The sequence below is a fragment of the Sinohyriopsis cumingii genome, chromosome 8 (assembly GCF_028554795.1).
Source record: "Sinohyriopsis cumingii isolate HCF-2022 chromosome 8, ASM2855479v2, whole genome shotgun sequence".
Classification (NCBI taxonomy): Eukaryota; Metazoa; Mollusca; class Bivalvia; order Unionida; family Unionidae; genus Sinohyriopsis; species Sinohyriopsis cumingii.
In genome coordinates, this window is record NC_142968.1 from 19,089,989 (window position 1) to 19,117,690 (window position 27,702).

Below are 27,702 nucleotides of genomic sequence, written 5' to 3' on the forward strand. Positions count from 1 at the left end.
AGATACACTCATTACTAAGGTTGCAGCGAACAAAAAAGATGTGGACGCGCATACACGGGAAATAGATACACTCATTACTAAGGTTGCAGCGAACAAAAAAAATGTGGACGCGCATATACAGGAAATAGATATACTCATTACTAGGGTTGCAGCGAACAAGAATAATATAGACGCGAATTTGCGGAGAATAGAAATAATCAGAACTGATGTTGAAGCGATTAAAGACGGACTACCGAGAGTAGCAGAGCAATTCGAAAAAATAAAAATCCCTCATGAGAACATCATCAACACAGTATACACAATTCGGCATGGATCATTCGATTGGACTCCTACACGGAATACAGTAAATACTACCGCAACTGTTAAGGGCATTTATCGACTGACACTGGTTTCAATGATGCAGTTTAATATATTATCGTCGAGTTCATCCGGGTTTAACAATACAATATCAACAATTATAGACAAGAACGCAACTGAACAGTTTACAATTTATGCCGTTGATGGAAATTTAGCCCGGGCAAACATCACATGGTATGTGGAATTTGTAGCGAATCTAAGTAATTAAAAACACTAGCTCTTTTAGAATAAAATGACCACCAGGGTAATTGAATCAGAGGTATCACCGACGTCACATCAATATCGATTCGATACCGCAAAAGAATTCTCCGCGAATTTGAAAACGCTTTCCGAACAATACCGCGCAAAAATAAAAAAATACCGCAGAAAAATAACCACCATCGACGCGGTCGTGTACTCGGTGTCGGGTATAGTAGCTGGCGCCGGTGTTATTTTATCCACGGTGACCACGATAGCCCCGATCGCTGTTCCAATCGCTGTCTCCGCGATGACAACAATTGCTGGAGTCGCCAACGCAATCACTAAAAAGATATCATCGTGTTTTCAGAAAAAACTCAACGAGTATACAGTAAAACATCAAATAGTATCCGACGCGTACTCGAAATTATCCGGGTTGATCTCATTATCGATTGATAATTTGTTCGTATCCGATGTTGAATTCTCCACGATGGTCCAGTTGTATAGCTCCGCGATGTCAAAAATCGAGGATTTTCAACTGGAAGCCGGAACCACCTGGTTGTTGAAATTAGACACTAAAAACAACGAATAATAATAATGTCGCTGAACCCCGAAGGGTCTCAATTACTTCAGCGGATCGCGGAGAATACCACTCCGGTACAAACAAATATGATATCGATAACGTCAACGAAACCCGAATTCAGTGTGAACTTCCCATCGCCGGTTCCAGTAAAGGAAATAGCACTGGCAAAATTGCGAATATATCACAGTTGGCCTAATATTCGAGCGGACGCATTTAACGGACAACAACCTAATAACTCGCTGGTTTTTGCACGGACAAATAAACCCGATGGGACCCCAGACTGGGAGAAGGTTACAATACCAACTGGGTCATACCAAATAGAACAAATCAATAAAGAATTTCAACGCAGGATAAAATCGATCACAGGAAAGGAATCAAAAATCGCTATTACGGTTCATGAACCGACGTTATCGTCGACGATTGAAATAAGCACACCGGGGTATATGGTTGATATTTATAACAGTTCAATAAGAACCATACTAGGATGGCCTAAGAATCCACCCGCGGACGCCCCCCCCCATCAACTATCCTCAGATACGATAACGGAGATGGTGGTAGGCATATTGCTCCATACAACGTAAATATTGCATCGGTGATAGCGATTAATCTAGTGTGCGATGTTATCGAAGGGAGTTACCAGGTGGATACCAAGCAATCAAATCAAGCTCAACAGGGGTATATCCTTTATTCGTTTTCACCAACAGCCCCTCCGGGATTTTTAATCGTTGAGAGTCCGATTAATCCGGTCTATATGCGATGCCATGATCGGTTTTTAACGAGAATTAATTTTAGAATTACCGATCAGTCAAATAACCTAATTGACCTACAAGAGGAGGAGTTAGTGATCACTCTGTTTGTAAGATCATAGCAGCAGGGGGGGCGATGACATCGACGCGGTCGTCGCTGTGCTTACCGGACGCTGACGACGCTGGGGATCGGCGCGCAGAAGGTATTAATTAAACCAAATGACGTCCGGACGATCCCCTCGACGACGACGTCGTTTTTTTTTTACCAGGCGCTGACGACACCGGATCCGCTGAGTGCAGAAAGTAATAATTAAGCAAAATAACGTTTGGACAAAATGTCGGATTCGCCCCCCCCCTGCTGCTGTTCTTGCTGGTGGTGGTGGTGGTGATTATTTTAGCTTTTACAATCACAACATTTTACCCGATACAGTTTCTAATATAGCATAGGAACTAAACGAATCAGTTCTAAACATCTAGCCTGTCCGTAAATAGATTAGACGATAAATAGCATACTGGCTTGTCTGTTGGTTATCAATGTACCTAATTTAATTAACTTCAAACTGGTTGACTGACTATCCGCGTTACTGTTCTACTAATTAATTCAGCGACTGACTTAAATTTTAATTAACTGAATGAGTGACCAGCTACTTCTATAACTGGTTGACTGTCAAAGATTGCACAAAGAAATCAAAAGAAATACATTTATTGATTAGTGGAAACCGTAGACACAACATTGTCCGAAATCAGTGTTTGGTACATGTTGGCAGAATGATCCGATTGGACACTCTGCTCCGGCAATTCCGCCACAAATTACCCCGTCGATTGGAAAGCTACCACATGGGCAAACATCTAGAAACAAAAGGAAATGAAAATGTTCAAGGATTAGCAGGTATGCAGGCAAAAAGGAGAACAGTATGCAGACCAAAGGGTATATATATATATATATATATATATATATATATATATATATATATATATATATATATATATATATTAAGCTTAATAGATCACAGAGTTATACATGACAAATAATTAATATAATATCAAGAGGTCTCTTCATTGTGAAGTGAGCACAACAAAATATGGGTAACATGGTCACCACAGTCTGGCGATTCAGTTTGAAAGGAAATCTAAGTTTGAGACGAACTTTGGATGTTTCTATGGTAGTTTTGTCCTCGTCCTATCGTTCAATCAAAATTTAAGGTTATTGAATATTGTTCTAAAAACAATTTTTATTGTGACTGAGCATATGCACTATACTCAACAGTTGAGAAATCTTGTCTTTAAGAACCAAAATTTCAAAGAATAATTAAGAAAAATTCTGAGAAAATGATTTATATACTTATGTACATACTCACTAGTCTCGTGTTATGTATATATATATATATATATATATATATATATATATATATATATATATACGCGTTTACCTAACGTATGTACCTACATACTATTTGGCTGACTCACTGACTGGCTGTCCAGTTAACTCTCACTAGCCAATGTTCAGTTAACTGACACACATGCCAGTTCCTATGGAAACCGTCAGACTGACTAACTGAATGATTGACAGTTTGAATGTCTGACTTGCATATTACACAACGAAATAAAAATGACATTTATACCTAGCATTAGTAACATTGTCTGAAGTCAGTGTCTGGTAGATACAGGCAGAATGAACTACTTGAACATTCTGCAACGACAAAATCTTTTACAATGTGGCCAGGTTGGTAAGCTGCCGGATGGACAGATACCTCTAAACACAATCAAAACATGTGGAAACAGTTCACTTTAATTAAACTTGATATTGGGTTTACATTTTCCAAATCAAGTTTCTTGTTACAATCATACTCATCACACTTCAATGGACATGACTCCAGTTAAAGCATGCAAGGAATAAGGCATACAATAAGTATGAATAAATCTATTTGATTACCAGACAGAATGATGCATCTGAAACTCCTAAATTCAACATTGAACAAAGAATCCTAACATTTAAATGAAACTATTTAAAATCAGGCAAGTAACTGAGATTATGTGGTTGTCTTCAAACTCTATCGACCATCTAATGCTGTATGTGAGTAACCAACAGACAATATCAGTGGAAACCCTATTTGTTGATCAGGATCGGAGAAATAATACAAGGCACAGTATTTTACCTGATCCTTGTATGTTGTATATTCAACCATATCTTCGTGTTTTATGAAAATTAGCCATCTACGATAATAGTCTTGTTTAATACTAATTAGCTGGATTTTTTTATCATTGTGATACATTTCTTTTAAGTATTTCTTATGCAGAGTTTGCTGTACACTATGTTTTACTTGAATCATTTCTTATTCCATAATCTACTGTACTGTTTGTTTTACGCTCCAGGTAATTTGTTTAACTTCTCACCACAGTGACAATGTGTTGAAGTTTATTTCTTTAATTTACCCAATTTTCTTCATTATTTATTTAATTTACCTAATTTTCTTCATCATTTATTTAATTTACCTAATTTTCTTCAAATATTTATAGTAAATCATTTGCCATTGTTCAGATTCCGATTTATATTCCTCAATCTTACCAACTTCCTCGCCAGATAACTGTAAGTGAAGAAGAAAAAAGGAATATACAAACAAGTTCGCAAGGAACATAAACCATTAACTTAAGAAATGTCAAAAGATCCACGTTGATTCGAACCTATTTCACGCGAATTTAATAAACAAAACATAATGTTTAAGGAAAGAATCTGCATAGTCCCAAGATGCCGAACTCACTCAACGTGAAAACTCTCTATGTGAAAGAAATTAATACAGCCACATAATTTGCCCTGCAATTTTAAGCTACTGTCGAGAAACAAGTGTTGAGGTTTAATATGGGTCCACGATCAACGATGTTGCGAACGCATAACTGCATCTTATTTGGACCAGTTCACAAAAGATTACCCAATAGAAAATTGTATTTTATCTTATAAAATTACTACTCTGTTAATGAAAAACAACGTTTACAAAATAATTAATAGCTCAAACTTTAGTTAATCCATGATATCGAATACTATCAAGGTATATAAGAAAAATAAGTGTTCACATGCATTTCGTCAAGGCGACTGGATGTCAGTTATTAAATGAATGGATAGAATACGTCACGTCCACAAATCCTTTAATTGTGATTATGCATAAGTTATTACAAAGACTCTCCTTTTCATTATTGTTGATGTTGTTCATGAGATAAGCCTGCCAAAGGAAAAGAAACTTGTTCAGGTTTATAGCTCTAATGAACCAGTCTGAAACACAAATAAGAGCAAGATTCCATGGTACGTGCAAAAAAAACGTTCCAATCATAATGGAATAATGAGTATCCCTGGGTAGAATATTGCTATTGTATTGTTTGACTGTTAAGTTCGATATATTGTACATGAATGAACTCTCTCTCTCTCTCCGTTCAAACCCTTTTCGAACTATTGATTTATCCGTCGGTATAGATGTCTGCTTTTTCAATCCAATTATATCTGCATTCTAACCATTTCTCATCAATATATATATATATATATATATATATATATATATATATATATATATATATATATATATATATATATATATATATATATATATATATATATATATATATATACATGCATTATTTATATATTTTCATACGTTTCATCATGGACAAGCAGTTTAAAGAAAAAAAAGATACCAAAAGTATAAATAAATTTAATGCGATTTCCTTAAAAGATCCTCTATTTTTTATTTTATTGTTTTACTCATGTTTTAAATTTATGTTTTGGGTAAGCTCAACAACAGTATTTAGAAACAGACTATACGCCGGGGAATAGCTTAAGAATACCGTTCTAGCGGCAAGTTCACACTCTGGGCAGCAGCAGATATTGCACATGTGGGACAACTTCTTGCAAAATTGGAAAATTGGATTAAGATGCAGAATTTTTTTTAAGGTATACATTTCCATCTTTTATATAATGTATTTATTTGCAAGATTCTAAAAGATATATAGTAAATAGGATCTTCCGGGTTACAGGTCATAGAAGGTCATGCAGTGAGTCTTCGTGTCGACATTTAGAAATCATATTCTATATGCCTTTCGAGTCGAAATGTGGGATATTTTTGGTACACTTTATGAATATCACTTTTCTTAATTAAAGTACGATGGTTCTTTCTTGATATAATGGATTTTTGACCCAAAATAGTACGTGATCCAATGTTGACGGCAATGACGTATCGTTTAGATTGATCGATTACTTGGATTTACGTCGCGTGCGCCCAAAAGGGCACGTGCGATGGGTTTATTCCCGAACAGCGGGATGCTAAATGTTCCTGGGGGAAGGAATTAGTGCCACATCCCCTAGGCGTTTATGTGCTCAAGGAGCACTGCTAATTTAACCGTCAGGTCATAGGACTATATGTCCCTAACGACCTGAATGAAGGACTTTCATGAGTGCGAATGGGCCCAACACACACTCATGTTAACAAAGAGTTGATTTCAGTCCGTTATTGACTGTACTATGTGTCGACCCAAACAGTATGTAACGCCCGTTGCAATTGATCGCAACGATGATGTCACATCAGGACACCTAGCTTTAGGTGGGTGGAAATCGTTCCACATCTCCGCCGTTTTACGATGTCCGAGAGAGGCAAAAGGACAAGGAACTCGGCAAGCCAGTCATGGATGTCGTGCACTCCCAAGAACGCCAGCCCGTACTTAGTCAAATTTAGTCTAGTTGTACTAATGGACAATAAAAAATGCCAATAATGTGTTAGCCACCTGTGAAATTGGGTCAAATCAAAACAAGTTGTAAAATATTCCTACGTCCTAACAATTGTGAAAATTCTAGTACATAGTGTACGTTGAAGATGCCTACAAATTTTTAATAACTAATCTGTCTGAGCGACATATAAAATGTTCGGCCACTGTTAGGTCACAAAAGGTTTGAATTTTTAAGCGGTGGATTGGAGGATCAAATTAGTGTACATAATAGTTTTATCGAAACGGGATACCAAACCAAAAGGGTTCCCTTAATAAGAGGCAATATTGGTAACCCTTAGAAGGGCCTTTTAAGCAAAAGTTCCCCGTTTTTCTTCTGCATCTTTACATTTCTCCGCAGTCCTTTTTCCTCTCAGGTACTGCTAGCTGCTAGACTGGGTAGTTCTTGTAGGCCTCTTGATAGAATTGTGTAAGGATATTGACACCATAGTGCACTCGTTATTCATTTTTTTGTGCTTATATTTAAGTTAGGTGTTTCATGCGCGCGTTGCACGCTTATTTGTGTCCGACTGAGGCAAGGGAGGTAGTGCCCAGGAAGGCAGGCGACCATCTGCAGGCAGGAGTCCGCTCATTCCAGGGTACTGGTCTTAATGGGTGTACTTGCACGGATTTTGAGTTTTGGTTCTTGTGTCTGAAATTGTTCTCAAGATGAGCTACGTTGCATTGGATGGAAAACTTTGTGCTGTTTTAGTGTCAGTATGGTCTGTATCACAGAAGTAGGCCGCCGTATTACCTTGGCTGTCTTTCATGTTAGGGCTAGGAAGAGAGCAGAGAAGAAGAGAGCAGAGAAGAACATTTTTAACAAAATGTTATTTAAAATATTATTTTTGTTGATTTTAAAGGATATATTTGGGATTTTAAAAGACGGGAACCTTTGCTGAGTGTTCAGGTTCTTAGGGACGTATCAAAAGCGCCCGTCTATGTATATTAATCTGGTTTTAGAGAGTATATGGGTGGGTTATTTATGTTTTACAGGTTGTTATTTTTAAGCTAGAGGGACACCCTTGCTGAGTACTCAGGTCCCCCAGGACATGTCAAGGGTGCCATCTGCTAGTGGAAATTTATATTTAAGTAAGGTAGGGTTGTTTATTTTATGTTTTCAGGGTGTTTTATCTTTCTTCTTTTAGCTTGGATGTGTCAAAGAATTTAAGTATGTTTTGGAAGGTCATATTTATGCTGGGGTTGTTACTTTTAAGAAAATCTGGGTAAGTGGTAGGGGAGCCAAAAATTTGTTTGGGGGGGATACGTTTTGGATTTTTTATATATTCTAGCTTCCTGATATTTTGAGCAGCTATTGAATATATGTGACAGGTCTTCAATGGTTTGGCAGTGATAGCAATTGATATTAGCAGGCTTGGGTCCTAAATGTTTGCCAAAACTTCCTGCTAATTTTGTTTTTCCAGTTACGATGCGATTGATAATTTTTTGGTCCAGGCTGTTCACTTTGGGTGGTTTGATGGACCTATTGGTTTCTTTTATAATGGAGTAGAGTAACCCGACTTTGGTAGTGGAGTTCCAGTGCTCCTGCCATTTCTGGTTAATATAGTTTCTTGTTATGCTTCGGGCTTCTGTTATGCTGTATCTGAGTGGGGCAGGGTTAGGGTTCCCTAACATGTTTTTGCGACTTTGTCGGCTAGCTCATTACCAGGGATTCCTATATGCGAGGGTATCCACATGAATTCAACTCTCTGATCCGCTGTGGATAATTCCTTAAGCATATAGAAAGCTCTAGCCAAGAATTGTTCTCTTGATTTGGTGCTGTGAGATTTGATGGATTATATTACACTGAGTCGCTGATGATAACTGCTTTTGGAACTTTTTGGTCCTTAGTCTATTTTAATGATTCTATGTGGTGAACGTAGAGCAGTGGTCTGGTAATCTGGATCCCATTTGTATGTTGAATTCGGGAATAACCACTGCAGCTGCTGTTCTGGAGGGTTCGGTTGTTTTGGATCCGTCAGTGAAAATTATTACGAAGCCAGAGTAGGAGTCTTGTATTTCCATTGCTGTGATGGTTTTGAGTTTAGATTCTTGTTCCAGTTCTATAATTGGTGACTCTAGTGTTGATCGTTGCGCAGAATTACCGGCCGCACAGAACTGGCCGACATGGTAGTATATATATATATATATATATATATATATATATATATATATATATATATATATATATATATATATATATATATATAAACTTACGGTTCTCACTTATTTTAGTAAGATTTTTCATACGTCTAATTGTTAATTCTAGCTGCCATTATAAGAACCACTTTTTGAAATCATTGAACAAGATGTTCTTGCTTCAAATATCATTTAAAAATGCACATGAATCGTAAGTGTTGTTACCGTAAAATCTATACAAATTAAAATTTATTTTCAATTAATATCATAGATATTTCGTTAGAAATCTGTTTAACAATTGATGATTCTTACGACTTTATTTTTAGTTTGAACTCCTATTAATGGAGCGTTCGTGCTCTGCTGTAACGTCCTTCCAGGACAGGAGTTGTTGCACAGGAACATCTACCTGTCGTCTGCTAAGCCGTGTTTAGTGCTAGCTCACGGGTTGTATTGGATTTAATTTGAGACAGAAAACTGTACCAATTTTAAATTGTCAATTGTGTTCGCAATGCTCCAGTACCTATACATGAGATGATAAAAATTTCAATTTATACGTTTTCTTGAAATGTTCCACTAGCCCAGCTCAAGATGGTATTTGAGAGTGAGGTAATTTGAATGCTGACATCTGATTGTTTTGCCACTGTTAACGACGTGCTATTGCACTGTCATACACGTAGCCAGACACAATTTATAAGTATTCTTGCACATAATCTCATAGACTTACGGTCTCAAAAGCACATACGACAATAATAATAATAATAATAATAATAATAATAACACTTACTTATGCAGCATTCCCCAAGAATTGAGCCTGGAATAATTCTACATATCTGACCCCACGGGCATTGCTGATTTACGAAACCAAGGCACGTATTTCCGGTTGGAATCTCTCCAGGGAGACAACTTCCTGTAATTTGAAAAAATGATTTATTTATTTATTTATTTATTTATTATTATTAAAGACAAATTTATGAGCACAATAAATGTATAACAGAAGAATTTACTAATTTATTTCCAGTGTTGTCTGCTGATGACTTGGTTGCCGTTGCCGAAACTGTTACTCAACTGCAAAGAATTCTAAATAAACTAAAAGAATACTGCAACGTATGGAAGTTGAAGATAAATCTGAAAAAGTAAAACTTGTAGTCTATAGGAAAGAGGAATCTTTGAGAACATATGAAAGTTGGTATTTTGGCGATTCGGGACAGTATCTTATAAATAATGGCTGTGTATTTTCTTCCAAAAATGTAAGGTCTTTGTGTCAAAAAAACGTTAGCACAAGCGGGAAAGTCACTTTTGAATTTGAAGACTAGACTTAATCGGCTTGTTAAACTGTCTTCAAAAACTATATTTCTAATATTGATACTGCAATAGTACAAATTTTGAATTACGGGTAGGAAGTTTGGGCTTTTCACAAAGCAATTGACGTTGAAGCTGCATATACGTCATTGTGTAAATCTACTATATGTATAAAAAACACACACCGTACGCTTTTATATATAATGCGTTGGGTAGAATGCCAGTGCAAGTAGTAAGATACACACAAATTCTTAAGTACTTGTTCAAATTATTAAAGATGACTGATGATGGAATTCCCAAACAAGGCTATAACCATCAACGGACATGTGACGAACACTGACTGTTGGGTGAATAAAGTTCAGAATCTACTGTTTTCACACAGAATGGAAGCAGTTTCGGTTAATCAAAGGGTGGGTGATGAGAAACCTGTTTTCTTCATTATATTCCAACAACGATATAAGGATATTTTTGTTCCATTTATGATAATTTGAGAAAGGTCTATGTACCTTCATACGTTCATTGTAATGCAAACAATATTATATTGTAGAAATTAATCCAGATAATCATTAATAATATTAATATCCTACAGAATTTTGATTTTTATCTAAGAAAACATTTAACAGTGAGAGAATCAGTGTGTTAATCATAGAATCATTATCTTTTGTGTTTGTAACATATTTGTAATAGATGCACGTAGTTAGTTCCGATGGCCTTTGTTAAAATTACAGATTATTATTATTATTATTATTATTATTATTATTATAAATGGAATTTGATTGATAGAAAAATAAAAGTACTTGGTAAGTTTAATGTTGTCACTTTTGTCAAGTATTGCATTATGATCAACATGGTGTTATTTGTAATCAATATATCTGATACTTGACAACATGTGATGTCTGTTGTTATATCCCATATATACAAATATTTATTAACTATTGATCTTGATTAAATGCAGTGTAAATTGGACGACATAATAATTTGACCGCCATATGAAAGTTAAATAGACTATTTATCAAGTCTATATGGTCGCGGACAATAAGGTGTTTTCTGACCACAGCCCGTCTGTTTTGGGTGTTTGGAGCTTAGAGGCTATACTAGACACGCGGACTGAAATCATTGCACCAGGTAAGATATAAAAGAACAGAAATAAGAAACCAGCCTTAAAAATAGAATGCTAGTATATCAGAAAAAGGACAACTGGTCTTTCTGAAGCCTTCAATAAATCAACGACGCACAGTAAACTGCTGTGATCAATAACGAGCTGGAAAGACTAAATGTGGACATTGTATTTATCCAAGAAGCAAAAACTGGATCGCTTAGGAAGAAAGCATTCATCTTCCCCTTGCAAACAAAAACATCCAGAAGAAAAACAAAGTTCAGGAATATGCTTCGCAGTCCAAAACACACTCATGTGGATGGTCGACTCTACTATAAGCATTTCAGAGAGTCTTGATAATGGCCTGTTAATGTTTAGTTCCTGGTTAACTTTGTAGGCCTGTACTCTCCAACACTACGCTCTTCATTAGAAACAAAGGACCAGTTTTATGACGAACCCAAGGTTACCAGCAAGGCAATCTTGAAACAAAGTTATCTGTAATTGTTAGGGGATTTTAACGCAAGAGTATGTGTTGCTATTGCTTCATAACCCATTTGTCTAGGACATAAAGATATTGGGAACATGTACCACAATGGGCTGAGACTACTTCCACTTTGCTCCTATGATAACCTTGGCATCACAACACGTAGTTCCAGAAAAAAACCTCAACACCAGGTGGCGTAGAGACGTCCCAGGCCAGGCCAGTGGAACCAATAGTGCCAACGTTAACAGCGTCCTCATCATTATCAGGTACCATAGCGCTGACAGCGACACAGATCATTATTTGGTATGCAGGAAGGTCATACGTCAGCCAAAGAGATTACACAGAGAAATACAAATTAATGGTTGACTGCTCAGCCTCAGAGGCGGTTGACATATGTATTGGGGTCAAGCAGAGATGAATTCTTGCCCCAACACTGTTAGAGCTATTTTTCTCTCGCTTGTCGAAAGACGCATATGGCTCGTCAACTGAGTGAATCTACTTTCACATCAGGTCAGATTGGAAACTTCGCAACCTCACACGTTTCATAGCAAAGCCAAGATCGGCAAAGTTCTCATCAGTGACATACGCTTCGATTATGATGCAAAACTGCCAGGCCAGATATAGGCTCATCTCGAAAACGCCACTGACCGATTTTCACAATTACTGAGAGGACTTCGGGCTTACACTCAGCCTGAAAAAGATGTTAGTGATGGGTAAGGTTGTTGAAGAGACACTTTCCATGAAAATCAACAACTTGATTTTGTCAGCAAGTTTACGTACCTTGGGTCTACCACCAAGGAGAACCTGCTTTTGATGCTGCACTATATTTGAGCTCAACGATAGATTGGCTGACCCTCCAACAGTGCTGGAAACTGATAAGGACATTGAGCTCCTGTCTAGTGGGAAAGCTCCAGAAGCAGACTCCATCACAGATGCGATTTACAAGTCTGGTGTGCCTAAGCTAGTAGAAAGACTAACAGAGATGTTATGTGGGATGTGGAAGATAAAACGCATACCCCATGAATTCAAAGATGCATCCATCATCAACATTTACAAACGCAAAGGCAATCGCCAATCCTGCGACAACCATAGAGGAAATTCTCTACTTTGCATCGCGGGCAAGGTCCTCGTCAGGTTACTCCTGAACAGACTCACAGAACAACTTGATCATGGCCTACTGCCAGAAAGTCAGTGTGGCATCAGAAAGGAGAGAGGTACCAACTTCACCACGAAGTAGGCATTCAACAGAGAATGGACCTTTTCTACACAGCGTGCATCAACTTCGCACTCACCATTTCTACCAGCAAGACCGAGGTTCTGCATCAGCCATCTCCTGGAGAAGATTACCTATAACCATCCATCACAGTCAATGGCCAAAAGCTCAGAAATGTAGACAGGTTCACATACCTCGGCAGCACCCTCTCACAAGCAGTCCACATAGACGATGAGGTCGGTCAACAGCATGATTGCCAAAGCCAGCGTAGCATTTAGCATACTCCGTTCAAAAGGCTGGGATAGGAGAGGCATCAAGCTTGCCACCAAACTCAAAGTCTACGCAGGGGTTATTCTCCCCACCCTCCTTTATGCTTGCGAGACATGGACTGAACCACTTACATATGAGATCTCTGAGAAAACTACTGAGAATCAGATGGCAGGACAAGGTACCGAACTCAGAGGTGCAAACTAAAGCCGGCATGGCAAGCAACCACACAAAGCAGTGCAAGACACAACTCCAATAGGCTCGCTATGTTGTCCGCATGCTTGTAGAACGCCTACCTAAATGGTCTTTTATGCAGAGCTACGCTGAGGCAAGATATATCACGGTGGTCCAAAAAGAGGTACAAGGACAGCTTCAAGGCCTCGCTGAAGAACTTAGGCATTGATCCTGACAGTTGGGAGAGTATCGCTGCTAATTGATCTGCTTGGCGCATTCAAGTCAATGCTAGTGCGGCAGTCTTTGAGCAGAAAAGACTGGTGGACGTAGCTGAGAAACATGATCTGCACAAATCCAGGAGCAGCATTTCCACAACTCCCGGTCAGCAATCTGTACATATATGACCCCACTGCAATAGACTCTTCCTGGCCCAGATCAGACTGATCAGCCATCTTCGGACCCAACCCCAGTGAATCGATGACATTAAATGGTCCTCATCGACAACGATGGACGAACATCATATTTTAATGATACAACCAAAAATGCCTTAAAAAAGTGTCAAAACCAGCAAAACAAAACAGAATTAAACGCAAGTATCACCCGTTAACAAATTCATGTTTCTGGTCGACGTATTCTAGCTTCGAGCAGACACATTTTCCTCAGACCTCTGACAACGGTCACCAAAACTTGTAAAAAGAGTCTGAATAGCGATGGCGACCAAATATTGATTATGTTCACATACCCCCACAACATATCATAGGCATATGCACTGAACAAGCGTACTGTTTAAACTTTCTCATGAAGTTGCCAAATGTAACTTTTCGACATTTAACTGGTCACATGGAGTGTTATTTATGCGTTTTGATAATGCTAAGGAGAATGTGTGCAGTGCGTAGACGAAAAACTGATTTTTCATATAAAGCGATATGTAAGAGAAGGTGGTGGCACATATTTCAAGAAGTTGAAGTATTTTGATCCTATTGACTTACAAAAAAAATATAATTCAGGGATAGAAGTAACATCAGACAATTTCAACGAAAACAGTAAAATTCGATAAAGTAAGCCGGATGTAATAACTCATATATATATATATATATATATATATATATATATATATATATATATATATATATATATATATATATATATATATATATATATATATATATATATAGTTATGGGATGTATATTAGAATTTGTAACACTCATTCAAAGAAGAAGTACAAACAAACGACGATTAATTTGATTGTATTGATCAGATTAATTCTCTAGTCATAACATTGAAATGTGAAAATAATTTTAGGAAACTAGGGTGCTTTTTAAAATTTATCCTGAATGAAACAAGCAAATAGCGAGAAACAATTCTTACATATAACAGTTCACATTAAAATAATAGGACTATTATTATTATAGACCGCTCCGGTGGCCTAGTGGTTAGAGCGTCCGCCTCAGATACGGAAGGTCATGGGTTCAAAAACCCGACCGAGTCATACCAAAGACTTACAAAAATGGTACTAACAGCTGCCTCGCTTGGCGCTCAGCATATAGGGGTTAGTGTTAGGACTGGTCGGCATGGTGTCAGGATAATGTAACTGGGTGGGACATCAAGCTACTTGTCTGCGGCATGATGTCCCAGTGCTCGACATCACTATAAACTGCGATACTGCAGACATCGTAGCGATATGGCCGAAAAATTGTTAAAGCTATGTTAAAAATCCAAATAACACACGTTATTTTCTTATCTGGGAAACTAGTGAAGATATTTTTAACCTGAAGCAGGATTGCAAGGAAAGCAATGATGGTGATCTTTGCCATTCTGTCGTGTTTCTTGTATTTGTCATTGGAAACCGTATTCCTTCATATACTTATGCACTAGTATGCAATTCATCAATTCTAAGGAAATATGACATAGATAGAAAGGTTTATATCGTGTTCTGGTATAGAGATTCACATTTATTTGAGCAAATCTTCAGTGACAAACTAATGTAATGACACGACACGGATTCTACTAAACTGGATTGCGAGTCAGTCTAGTTACTTACACCCATTTTTAAAATAAAATATATGACACGACAGTCTACATATTTTCATATTTCCTGCAGTTGATCAAACATGCATACTTGTTGCCAAACTATTCTGATCCTCTGGTAGGACTGACTCACATTGCCAAACTAATCTGTCGTCTGTCGTGAAGGATTCGGTCCAAAACAACATATATAATGGATTATCTTTTGTCATTTCTGTATCCAATATTAATCTTAGATCTGTGAGCGATAACTAGTGAAAATTTCAGATTGCTGTCTTTTGCAGTTACACACTTTACTAGGATGACATTAGTGTAGTGAGCATACAGGTGTTGCATTTTTTCTATTAATCCATACTTATGTACGGCTGGGGTGTGGTTGTGGACGAGATCATGTTTCATGAGGTTTAAGTTTTGATTTCTCCTGTACTCGTAGGAGATGTTTATTTCAGGGATAAGAGTAATATCAATCAATGTCAAGTATGAAATTAAGATTAAAGCGTAATAATATTCCATGTCCAGCATGGCATTCAAATGAGGGTAATATCAATCAATGTCAAGTATGAAATTAAATGTGCAAGTGCTACGCCTAAACATTATATAATTGCTAATCAAGGAAGCAGTAAGCAATAATCTAAGACTACAGAGCTCGAGAATGTACCCTCTCACTTTGAAAACAACCCATTATGGGCCACCTCAATGCTGGGCAAAAAGAAAGTATACAAGGCCTACCTTAACGGAGAAGACGCACCCTCGTTGCTGCTATCCAAAAATTTATCAAGACCTATACGATATCGTGATCGGGAGTCATGTACGTTAATTGTTATAAATCCATGCGGGGTTGACTGAGCCTGACTAAATAAATTTATAAACTTAATTATATCCATATCACCGCTACAACAAGCCTGTTGAATATTTCACAGAGTATGTGTGTCAACTCCGTTAAATACAACTAAAATATTACAGTTGTTTCTGATCATTTTAGGTATTAGTGTGTATCGTTGAGTAACATAAATCACATCTGTGTTGTTATCCCTGCTTCTAGAAAATATCCGAGCTGGATTTGACTGTTTGTCTAGCATTACATCGTCATATACAACTAAATTGTCAAATAAATCCATCGAGGTCATTTACGGACGGCGCTTCATTAATATCAGTAATAAATTCAATAACGTTGTCGTTTAAAAACTTTGCATTTTCATTAAAATCCTTAAGTACTTCGTAGCATCTCTGATCATCAACTGACGAAGAAAATAAATACAACTTATCCCATTTGATCCATCTCATTATTAAATTAAGTAACGGTTGTGTTTTGCCAGACCCGGATGGGCCAATTATAATCATTCGGACATAATTTTGTAGCGCTGGATGATGCTAGACCGGCTCTTGCTTTCGTGTCGCTGAAAAATTAATTGCATCCAAGATGTAGAAATATAATAAATAATATGAATTTATATTGTGTGAAATGCAGGGCGCGTACCCCCACAAGTGGACTAACAACTACAACTACAAAAAATAAACGACAAGCATTTACGGGTAAGTGTGAACGATGTGGTACAAAAAGATTTAAGTTTATTTCCGCTGAACAACCAACGGGCAAGAGTAAAAAGAAAAGGGAGGTGATATTGCCGCACAGTTAACAAAGTTACCGGGAACACCATGGGCTACGTACCCAGGAGAAAAACACCTTCCCGGATATAATTACTGCGGTCCTGGTACCAGATTTGATATCAGACTCGATAACCAAAATGAAGCAACATAGCATCAAAATCAGACGAGGACATGCTGCAATTCATCGTGATCGGGCAATTGTTGAGCGATTTAATCGAACACTTGCTGAGCCGTTATTTGGGTGTCAGTATGCGAAGGAAATAATTCAAGATACGAGATCTCACGAATGGGTTGCAAGATAACCAAGTGTGATAGCTGCATTAAATAATGAAATTACTCGAACAACTTCTATGAAACCTATTAATGCAATTACAAAATAAAACATATACCCGTACAACGACATGATTTTTCAAAACAACCAGTATTAGGTAATTTGTCTGTAAGATATTTATATGAACCCGGTGAACATGAAGGTGGTTTAAAAAGAGTGACTGATCCTATCTGGAGTATTACAACGCATACAATTTCCAGCGTGGTAAGATCCACGGGTAGACCCGCAATCTGCAGGTTATATTCAACTGCTCCTCAACGTGGATTTACACGTGAACAATTACATGTAATTCCTGAAGACACACAGTTACCACTTTTGTAAGATAGCGCCCCTACTTCGATTACACTCAAGACAGGTCAGCATCACATTTTCGCTTGCATGACCAAGACTACCATCTTTTCTATCTACGGTAAATGTTCTTGGATCATTATTTGAATATTTCCACAACATTACTGTATTACAGCTCGCAAAATCAACATCGAGATCAAAGTCGCTTATTTTTGTCACATTGTTAATAACCAGATAATATTTTTCTTACTATATCGCTGTCAATAGCATCATCGATGGTTTCTGTAGTGTCCATGATAGTTCTCCGCAGCTGAGATATTCTTCTGACTCGAGACACTGCGAGATAAACTAAGTTTAACCATTCGATACGATCATTGACGATCCAAACAACTGTATCAGAAATAGTTAACCCTTGAGAAGAATGAATTGTCATTGCGTATCCCAACGTCGATGGAGTCTTATCCGCGCTCAGCGCATCCCCAACAACACTAATATCAATTACGACGAAATCATTTAATACGAGATTCTGTTTCTCAGTCTGTCCTGATATATTAACGTCGAAATTCTTTCGTCGTGTACCAACCTGTCTTTAACATAACGATACACATAGATCTAAAAAAATCTTTATGCAACTGAAATAACCGCTGTTGAAGTGTATTATCTTTCTACTTGCCACTATCAAATCATTTGGTCTCCACACTTGCAGAAAATCGTTCATAGACGTTTCTGAAATTATTTTACGCATTATTGCACACTGAATTTTATTCGGTTGTAGTTTGATTAATTTCTTAAACTCAGTTAATTCTGGATCAAGAGATATTTGGTCATCAGTTATATCTTCATAATAATCGACAACATTCTTGAGGCATTCATGTGGAGATAACTCAACAAACGGCGGGGGTTGATCATGATCGCCGCAAATGAAAACAGCTGTATTTTCCAATAACAGCCAATCGAGAAACATTTTTAATGTATCTTCAGATGCTGTGCATACTTCATCCCAAATGATGATCATTGGAATGTATTTCTCGCCCATTCGGTCAGGAGTCCATGTGTCACCCTTCCATCGGAAGAAGCTATGATTAGTACATGATCACACTACTCGTTGTTTCATTTCTCTCGCGAGTCTGTGTGTAGGTGTTAAAACACCCATATCATCTGAACTCTGCCGAAATAATTCAATACCTCGCTTTGTTTTATTAGATAAACAGTCTTGGGTCTGGATACTGGATCATATACGGATGCCGCAGACGATAATTCTGATATCTGATTTTTAAAAAATAAATATCTTTGATTTCAACGTTGGCGGAATCAGAATAATTATGTAACATTTCTTGTTTTATTCTCCATTCGCCCCATGATACATCGTAAGTAGTACTTGTAAACTGAGTCAGCAATTCTAAATACTTTCTTTCAATATAGAATGAATCCGTTCCAACTCTAACCGCGGTGTCAGGAAATCTGTTTATCATCGATAATAAATTTATCGAAACATACGCGAGCATTGATGATCTTAAATGAGTAAACTGAGGCGACTCGCCATCAGTATAACCAACAATTGTACCTAATCGTGTTCCTTAACACCAGTAAGCGTTTTCTCGACGTAAAAATATATTTCTCTTCGTTGCATTAGCAATTATAAAATCGAGTTCAACATCATCCATAATTAATCGTGTATAATGTCGTTTATGATTATATGCCCCGCCTTGAGTAAATATACCGATTATTCTTCTGCCAAGATTGTTTGCGGTTTTATTTTTCATCAGGTGGTGATAACCAAACTTCTTTCTGAGGACGGTATGATATAATTGCATCACTTACAATCAACGATATTAGTATTTTACAACCAAGCATATATCGTAATAGCACTATTGGTGCACAAATGTTTTCTGAAAAATGTCTACCAAACCAAAGATAACAGATTGGATGGAGACCTTCAGCAAACTCGAATGACTCAACACGAGCAAATCCAGTTAGATCAAAATCAGGTAGAGGATCATTTATCGATAATCTAGTCATCTCGTGTGTGGGGTGCCCACATCTTTTAAAATATCCAGAACACTCTCCGTAACCAAGAAAACTTCCCGGACAACACGCGACCATATCAACAAAGATAACATCGTTGTGGTCACACTCGGTATTCCACAATCCACTGAGACATTATTCATAGGAACTTAATCTGACATCGTCAAGAAATTCAAATCGTGCTGGCTTCCACGAATTTTTTTCTCTTGCAAAGTGAATTGCAACAGATGGAACTGTAAAACAATTATTCAACAATTGTTCAGTATTCTCTGTTGAAAATTTCTGCGCAAGATTTTTCATTTCTTCATGAAGAGATTCCTTACGATATAATTCGCCGTTAGGTCTTACAAATTGATCATATTTGTTATCATCAGAACTCTTAAACAGCCATACTGACACAGGATCGTTTTTGCTTATTTCGTGAATAAAATCAAACATGTTTCTCACAGAGTCTTGAGGGTAACATCTTACGGTTCGATCTCGTGGAAATATTGTCACTCCGCTAGTCCACGCGTGCGCATTATGACCACCGATATTTATTGGAGCTCTCCCCTTTTTATAACGTTTCGAATCATGTAAAAACCCTCCTGTTATCGTTGCTACAATTATTGGGAATTTTATTGGTTTTTTTTCTAACTTAGCGACATCATTTATTGTAGCTCCGGTATCCTTGACCCATTCAGCCCATTTGTTTATTTTTTCACGTCGCTGATCCGTTAACCCATTTCCAGTATCGTGTTTGTAAAATGTTCGATTACTCGTTCGGCTACACAATTTAGTTTTAACAATCTCATTGGAGCAAGATCATCAATGTTTGGTTATCATTTAGCGAATAAATTCCATAAAAAACCGTTTGTCATAAGATACGCTCGTTCGTAATATGGTTTATCAATACCAGTCAACATCCCTGGTTTTGTATTTTTAGCACAGCGGTTTTCCCATTAGCAAGGACAGGGTCACGTTTGTCACGGATAATCCACCTAGCGGAATTGCCTTGGTTGTCTGTTGCGGCTAATACAATAAACTTTATTCTGAAAAAATATCCCTGAGCGTTGAAATAATTAATAATCTTATTCTCCCGCTCATCGTTCATTGTAGCATCAATTACTTTATTATCGCGTATGATTTTGAATTCTGACCATACGTGAGTTGCACCATCGTCGCGAAATACTGTTTTAGCATCTCGAATATTATTAATCAGATTATTAGACGGATCAGCCAGGGCTCGCTTCTGCAAGTCAGGAGTTATTCTGTCAAGATCGAATCTGGGGCCCAGTAAAATTCGTTTTCCAATTCTCGATTGTAGATAATCTCTCAAACTCTTCTATACTACATTTTAAACAAGTATTTCAATTATGATATTATATATACAATGACTCAAATAAAGAAACAATGCAAGTGATTGATGATAGGGTCTGCAACTCCTTGTAACAAATCTTGTGTAAAAGAATTCTGCGAACAACATTTGCAAAGCTTGAGAGAAGGAAATCTAGGTCCAAAACCCTGCTTACGATGTGGTGTTGGAGTTAGAGTGGAAATGCGGTTGTGTGTGCAAAATGGTGGTAAAAAATAGAGAGAACTAAAACGATATTATGATATAAAAATATAACAACATTGACAGAGTCAAGGTCCTTGATAAAAATCTACACGATAAGGTTATAATAAACCCTGAAGATCATATAGCTAGATTTGTAAAGACAAATTATAATTTTGACAAATAATATTATATATAAAATGGAGTAAAAATAATTTGTCAGACATGCTATCAAAAAGAGATATGAAGCATCTCGTGATGATGTAGTCAGACACTGTCAGCTGAAAAAGAGCCTGTTGGTACAGTTGATAATGCTGGTTAACTTAGATTTACTGTTGGGAGGAAGCGTTATCTCATAAATGTATATACGAATGTTACTTTGGGGTGATCAAAGACGGTCTTGTGATCGATCATATTGACTAAAATTACATAATAACTCCTTGGATAACCTGCAATTTGTCACACTGAGCGAGAATTGAAGGATGGGAAATTCTGGAAAGTATAAAAATGTTCCAAGGGTCGTTAAAGCCGTAAATATAGAAACTGGTGAGGAAATAATATTTCAATCAATGATTGCAGCTGGCAAGTATTTTGATATTTGCGCACTTCAGTACAAAGTGTTACAGATAAAATATACAAATAAGCATTTTCGCAGAAGAATAAACAAGGGATTTCATTTTACTATGACCCAATAGTGTTACATACGGACAACGGCCTTGATAAAAATCAAAAGCGAATATGCAACGCGGTTAGTAGAGTTATTTTTATTCCCTTGACAACGGTCAAAAGAGAAAGATTTCACAAAAATTTTGACTTGTAAATAAATATTTTGTTTTGGTGGTCAGTTCTCTCTCCTGGAGTGTATCTCCGGAATTCCTCTTGGGATCACGTATTCCTAAAGTCACGTTGGAGGAAACGAAGGATTTGGTGCAACACCTATTACTGTAATGTTAGCTTGACAGACCGAAATTAAACGCGGAAGTAAATTACTGTGGTTTTAAGAGAGCGGCTTATCGTACAAATCAGACTGTGTCACAACAACGGCATTATATTTCAAGGAAGTACAAGCAATAGTATTTATTTCAAGCGCTGTGAGTTATCTCCGTTTTTTTATAATATTATTTCCACCTTCATTTTATCAAGGATTGTATCAACGACTGTCAGTGAAGATAGGTATAATCGTTTGTTTAAGTTAATGGAGTTTTGTTTTAATAACAATATTCTCGTTTTACTGAATCCGTTGGATTTCTTGCTTCATCTGTATTTTTTCTGCGATTATAATTAAGAAAACATAAGAATACAAACAGCAAACAAGCCACGCCCATCGCGTAAGCTATTTTCGAAGTTTCAATTATTGGTTACCTTATATATTATACGACCTTTCTATCATTAGGGTCCTCTATATATGCTCGAAACTCAGCAGACATACACACCCTCCCACTATGTCACCACGTGGTGTGTGCCCTTTTGCACTCTCCCGGGTTGATTGCGGAGGAGGTTGTGCAAAAATCTGTTGAACGTAGAGAATAGCTCCCGTGTAAGTTGTGCCTCTTAGAGGATGTAAGAAATTAAGTTAGATACGATTTATATACTGTGCCCTCCTTGCTGTAAATATATCTTCCTGGACTTGCTAGAATGTCATACGGCAATCTAGAGTTTCACATGGAGATTGTGCCGTCCTTACAATTGTATATACTATATGTACTGCACCGTCCTTGCTGTAAATATATCCCCTTAGCCTGCTAGACTGTCATATGGCAATCTGGGACCTCACATGGGGATTGTGCAGTCCTTAGAATTAAGATTTATGCATTGTGCCGTCCTATACTAAACATGCCCTCCTGAGCCTGCTAGAGTTTTGTTTGACAATCTAGGGGTTCACATGCGGTGTTGTGTTTCGTGCGCCCTAGAATCTGCTAGAATGTCATATGACAATCTAGTGACTCACATGTGATTGTGTCATCCTTAGTGTAAAACACCCTCCTGGACTTACTAAAATGTCATATGGCAATCCAGGAGTTCACATGACGATGTAAAATATTTTTCTTTTAAACGTATATTTAGAATATAATGACTTTACGAAAATATAAATGATATCATTTTTGCTATTAAAAAATTAAAACATGACAGCATAAATATATCTGATGAACTAAATCCTGAAAAAAATATTTCTGATTTTAAAACATTACAAGAACGTAAACTTGAAGGGGGATAAATACTAACATCAGAATACAAATTTGTAAAGAGAATTCAAGGGGCTATGTTTCAATCTTTGGCTACATAAAAAAAACTGAAATAGGGGAATTTGTATCTCTCTCGCGCGCAATAGAAAAAATTGGATAGAACTATCTCGTGAATACGAAGCAGAAAAGGCAATCAACACTCGCATAAGACAATTTAGAAAGATTATATCTGAGGATGAAAGTTAGAGTCATTTCTTGAAAATGAAGGTGAAAGTATGTCAGAATTTATATCTTTTTAAAACTGATTTTAGTCGATTTGTCAGTAAAAAATGTCCCCTTGATAAAGTCATGGGTCAAGGAGGGAGATTATTATGTATTTATTCCCTCCTGTTTCAAGTATGTGTTGTCTTTTATTAAAATCATTAAGATCGCACATATAAATGCAGACTTAAAACTTCTCCACGAAGGTCATACAAGTTGCCGGTCTGGTCAGTTAGTTTGAAATTTATTCTTGATAAAGCGGATTATGACATCGTAGATAGGCCGGATTGATCGGCTCTTCCACAATCAGATATCCGAGCGGTACTTGCGGTGTAAAAGTATATAAGTATATCCTTGCTGCGCCTGATTTAATATTTCTGTGTTTGTCTGATAGCTGCCATCAATTACGTCACATACAAGATTGACCGCGATCGTTGAGGTTATATTTACAATTCCCGGTGAAATATGACGGCCTTCGCCGTGACGATCATTGATGTATGTGAGAATGCTTGCTGACAGGGTTATCTTACTCCATGACTCGAGTATCCTAGGAATGTTTTCGTTGATAAGATTGTTAAATGATTTTTTTTTTAACTAGTCGGTGGCAAACTTTCATCAGAATAGTTTCTTTTATTTTTTAATATACTACCACAAATTTCTTGATTAACATACTTAATATCATTAAGGATATAATTTAAATATTGTATTGTTTCGATGATTTGTTGTTTTAATTCATCAGAATAATATTATCTGATTCTAACTAATAAATTATTTAAATTACGTTAGCTCTGAAGTATATGTCAACGACCGATTGCCTGAATAAATCTAAATGTTCCAGTGAAAAGTAATAAATTGGATACAGTTGTAAAATCCAGCTGTGAAATTTGCAAACCGGTATCTACATTTAGATCATGTCCCAAATACGACAACAATCGATGATACACATGCGCAACACTATTATTTTCAAAATCTTCGGGTGGTTCTTGGTGTCCGTTTATCCGTAAAGATACTTCACTGACTCCAAGGGGATCAACTATGATATGACTGCGCGTCTGACTATTTAGCCGATTAGTATTTTGCAGAGCAACAAATACATGTCTTGGTGCAGAAGTACCCTGCTGGGTCGCTATTTGTCATGTAAATAACCCGGCAAAGGCCACTTCCTGAAATAAAACTCGTATTTATTTTACTTCAGGCGTAATCATCTCTTCTAGTTTTTTATTTGCGGCTTGATATATTATTTTACTGACATCCAGGGACATGATTGCCGTAGACGGTAAAACCATCCGTGGTAATTTTACTGGTTGTGGTTGACTTCGCTGAGGTCTGCGTGTAAACGTGCTATTCTGTCCTTGACTGCCGAGAACGCTTTACCAGCAACATCGTTGATTACACCAGGAGCTTTTTCTCGAATAAGGTCGATAGCTTTCATTGATAATTGCCGCTTTGGGAGCCATCCTTGCAAATAATCCCTGAATAACATTACCGAGTTCATCTCCGTAATACGCGCTGTAAACAGGTAGTCGTGAATTTACTACTCTGACCATCACGGGTCTACTACGAGACTTGTGTATGATCATCTTATTTGTTATTCATTTATCTAATCATGGTGACAACTAGTCACTGTAGTAGCCATCCGCGACTTTGCAATAACCGCTCGATAAACACTGATATCCATGATACCGCCTTGAAATAATCGTCGACAGATATCAGCTGCTTCATTTATTATTTCCTACTCGTTTTCCTCCTATGAGAACTTCTAGTCGTTGACCGTCATCGAGAATATTATTAGGGCATGAAGTAAAACCACTTCCTGTAGCGGTAGCGCCTGTATCGCCTGGTTTGCCAGGATCCATTTCTCTTTGTTCTCTTTCTGCTTGTTCTCTTTCTTTTTGCTCTCTTTGTTCTCTTCGCATTTTTTCTGCCATCTTCTCTTGCTGCTCTATATACAACATTTTCAACGTTGGAGATCGTTGTCGTTTTCGTTGCTCTCGTTCTTATTTTCGTTGTTATCGTTCTCGCTGTTTCTGTTTTCGTTCTCGCTGTTTCTGTTCTCGCTGTTCTTGTTTTTGTTGTTCTTGTTCTCGCTGTTTCTGTTCTTGTTTTTGCGTTGCATCTCATCAAACAATGCTACTCCGCCTAAAAAAGTCATAACTATCGTCTTGTTTGGATATCCGACTAGTACCCCGGTTTAGTTTATACACCCAATCATTCCACGTATCGCGACTTACGTTTTTAACATAATCAGGTTTTAAAGATATGTGTTGATTGATAACTTGTAGCAGCAAACGCACCAAGCTCCACTGCATCCTTTTTACTTTTTAATACACTTAATTTTATTTCTTGCGTACCACCATCAGTAAATTTTTTCCGTAAAACCAGTTTCCTTTTTATGTTCTCCTTCATCCACGACAGGGTCAACGGCAACATCTTCTGGTTGTAGTTGTGGCTGTGCGGCAGCTATATCAGTTAGAAGTTTTCGTAAAATCCTTTTCCTTTTCAGTAACTTTTTGTAACAGGCTTAAATAACTGTTCTGCGCATTCTACAAATTCAACATGAGATTCTTGACGTTCTTGTAGTTTTTTTTAAATACAATCTCTCACGGGAAGATATTTTTTAATTTCTTCTAGTCTTTTTCAAGCTAATTTAGCTGTATGAGATTCCAACGCTGGGGGCATTATTTGTTATAATTTTATTTAATTACAGCAGCAACGAGGGTGCAACCTCTCCTCCGTTAAGTTAGGCCGTATAAACTTTTTTGCCCAGCATTAATGTGGTCCCTTCCAATGCCTTCCTTCTTGAAAGCTTTATTTTTCAAAATGGAACCTTTCTCCTTTAAGGTAAGCCGTATAGATTTCTTTGCTCGGATTTACTGAGGTGGGTTCACCCTTGCTGCTAGTCAGGCTCATTCAACCCCGCATGGATTTATACCAATAAACTTACGTGACCACCGATCACGATATCGTATAGGTCTTGATAAATTTTTGGATAGCAGCAACGAGGGTGCGACCTCTCCGTTAAGGTAGGCCGTGTAGACTTCTTTTGCCCAGCATTGAGGTAACAATGGAGCCTTCCTTCTTGAAAGCTTTATTTTTCAAAATGGAACCGTCTTCCGTTAAGGTAAGCCGTAAAGACTTCTTTGCTCGGATTTATTGGGGTGGGTTCACCCTTTCTGCTGCTTATTAAAACATTATGTTAACGCTATAAGATCGTGTCCATATACAATTTAGTCAACTATTATAATTGTATGTTCTATTTATGGGCAAACGGGTTTCGCTTTAAGCAAACTGGAACTTAATTGCTGTGTTTTAATTTCATCTTGATGTAAACATTCAATAAATAAAGTTATTAACATTATCATTTCCTTCTATGACAGTGAAATCACTTTATGGAGATGACTTCAAAAACGAATAACGAGAGCTGCAATGAATAAATATTATATTTCGTTCTGAATGAGTACTTCGTTTTCTCGTTTCAAAGCTGTAGGATAAATACACACAAGTTAAACTTATCACCGGTCACATTTGCCGCATTGAATTAGGCTACAAGTCTATCTTTTAGGTACAGAACAACCAATATCAATTTATTCAAACAGGTAAAACATCATAACTTCGCAGAGCAACGATAACATCAACCAATGTATGACATTACCTCTAACGAAAGATACATACATACATACATACATACATACATACATACACCGAAACTACGTTGCCGATTGATAAGGTCAAACAAGAAACGAGAATAGTTCTAAGAACACTGAGATGTAAATTATATATATATATATATATATATATATATATATATATATATATATATATATATATATATATATAGATAGATAGATAGATAGATAGATAGATAGATATCGTTGAAATGTGAAATTAATGATAGGAAACAAAAGGACTTTTAAATTTATCCTGAATGAAACGTGCAAATAGCGAGGTACAATTCTTACATATAGCAGTCCGAACATTTAGCATTAAAATCATAGGACTATTATTATCTTACCTGGTGGGATACGAGAGAAGACATTATTAACCTGATGCACGATTGCCAGTAAAGCCATGATGGTGATCTTTGCCATTCTGTCGTGCTTTTTGTATTTACCGTTGGGAACTGTATTCCTTTATATACTTATGCACTAGTCAGCAATTTATCAATTGT

General features: G+C 37.0%; 1 protein-coding gene across 2 annotated transcripts; it reads right to left on the reverse strand.

Annotated features, from left to right (window-relative positions):
- Window positions 1-2,550: 2,550 nt before the first annotated feature.
- On the reverse strand, window positions 2,551-27,702 carry LOC149793078 (uncharacterized). Of its 2 annotated transcripts, none has more exons than XM_089966976.1 (3): window positions 27,547-27,702; window positions 9,530-9,652; window positions 2,551-2,712 (listed from the first exon to the last, which is right to left on the reverse strand). In XM_089966976.1, exons 1-3 carry the CDS (start codon window positions 27,620-27,622, stop codon window positions 2,573-2,575), a joined length of 339 nt encoding a protein of 112 aa, XP_089823102.1. In that variant the 5' UTR covers window positions 27,623-27,702; the 3' UTR covers window positions 2,551-2,572. The 2 variants fall into 2 exon arrangements, with proteins under 2 accessions (XP_089823102.1, XP_089823103.1); XM_089966977.1 differs by lacking the exon at window positions 2,551-2,712 and adding an exon at window positions 4,411-4,448.

Coding starts and splice junctions, on each gene's coding strand:
- LOC149793078 (XM_089966976.1), bottom strand. CDS start 27,622: ATGGCAAAGATCACCATCATGGCTTTACTGGCAATCGTGCATCAGGTT. Junction 9,653..27,546: donor CTTCTCTCGTATCCCACCAG/GTAAGATAATAA, acceptor TTCAAATTACAG/GAAGTTGTCTCCCTGGAGAG. Junction 2,713..9,529: donor TCTTGGGGAATGCTGCATAA/GTAAGTGTTATT, acceptor TTTTGTTTCTAG/ATGTTTGCCCATGTGGTAGC.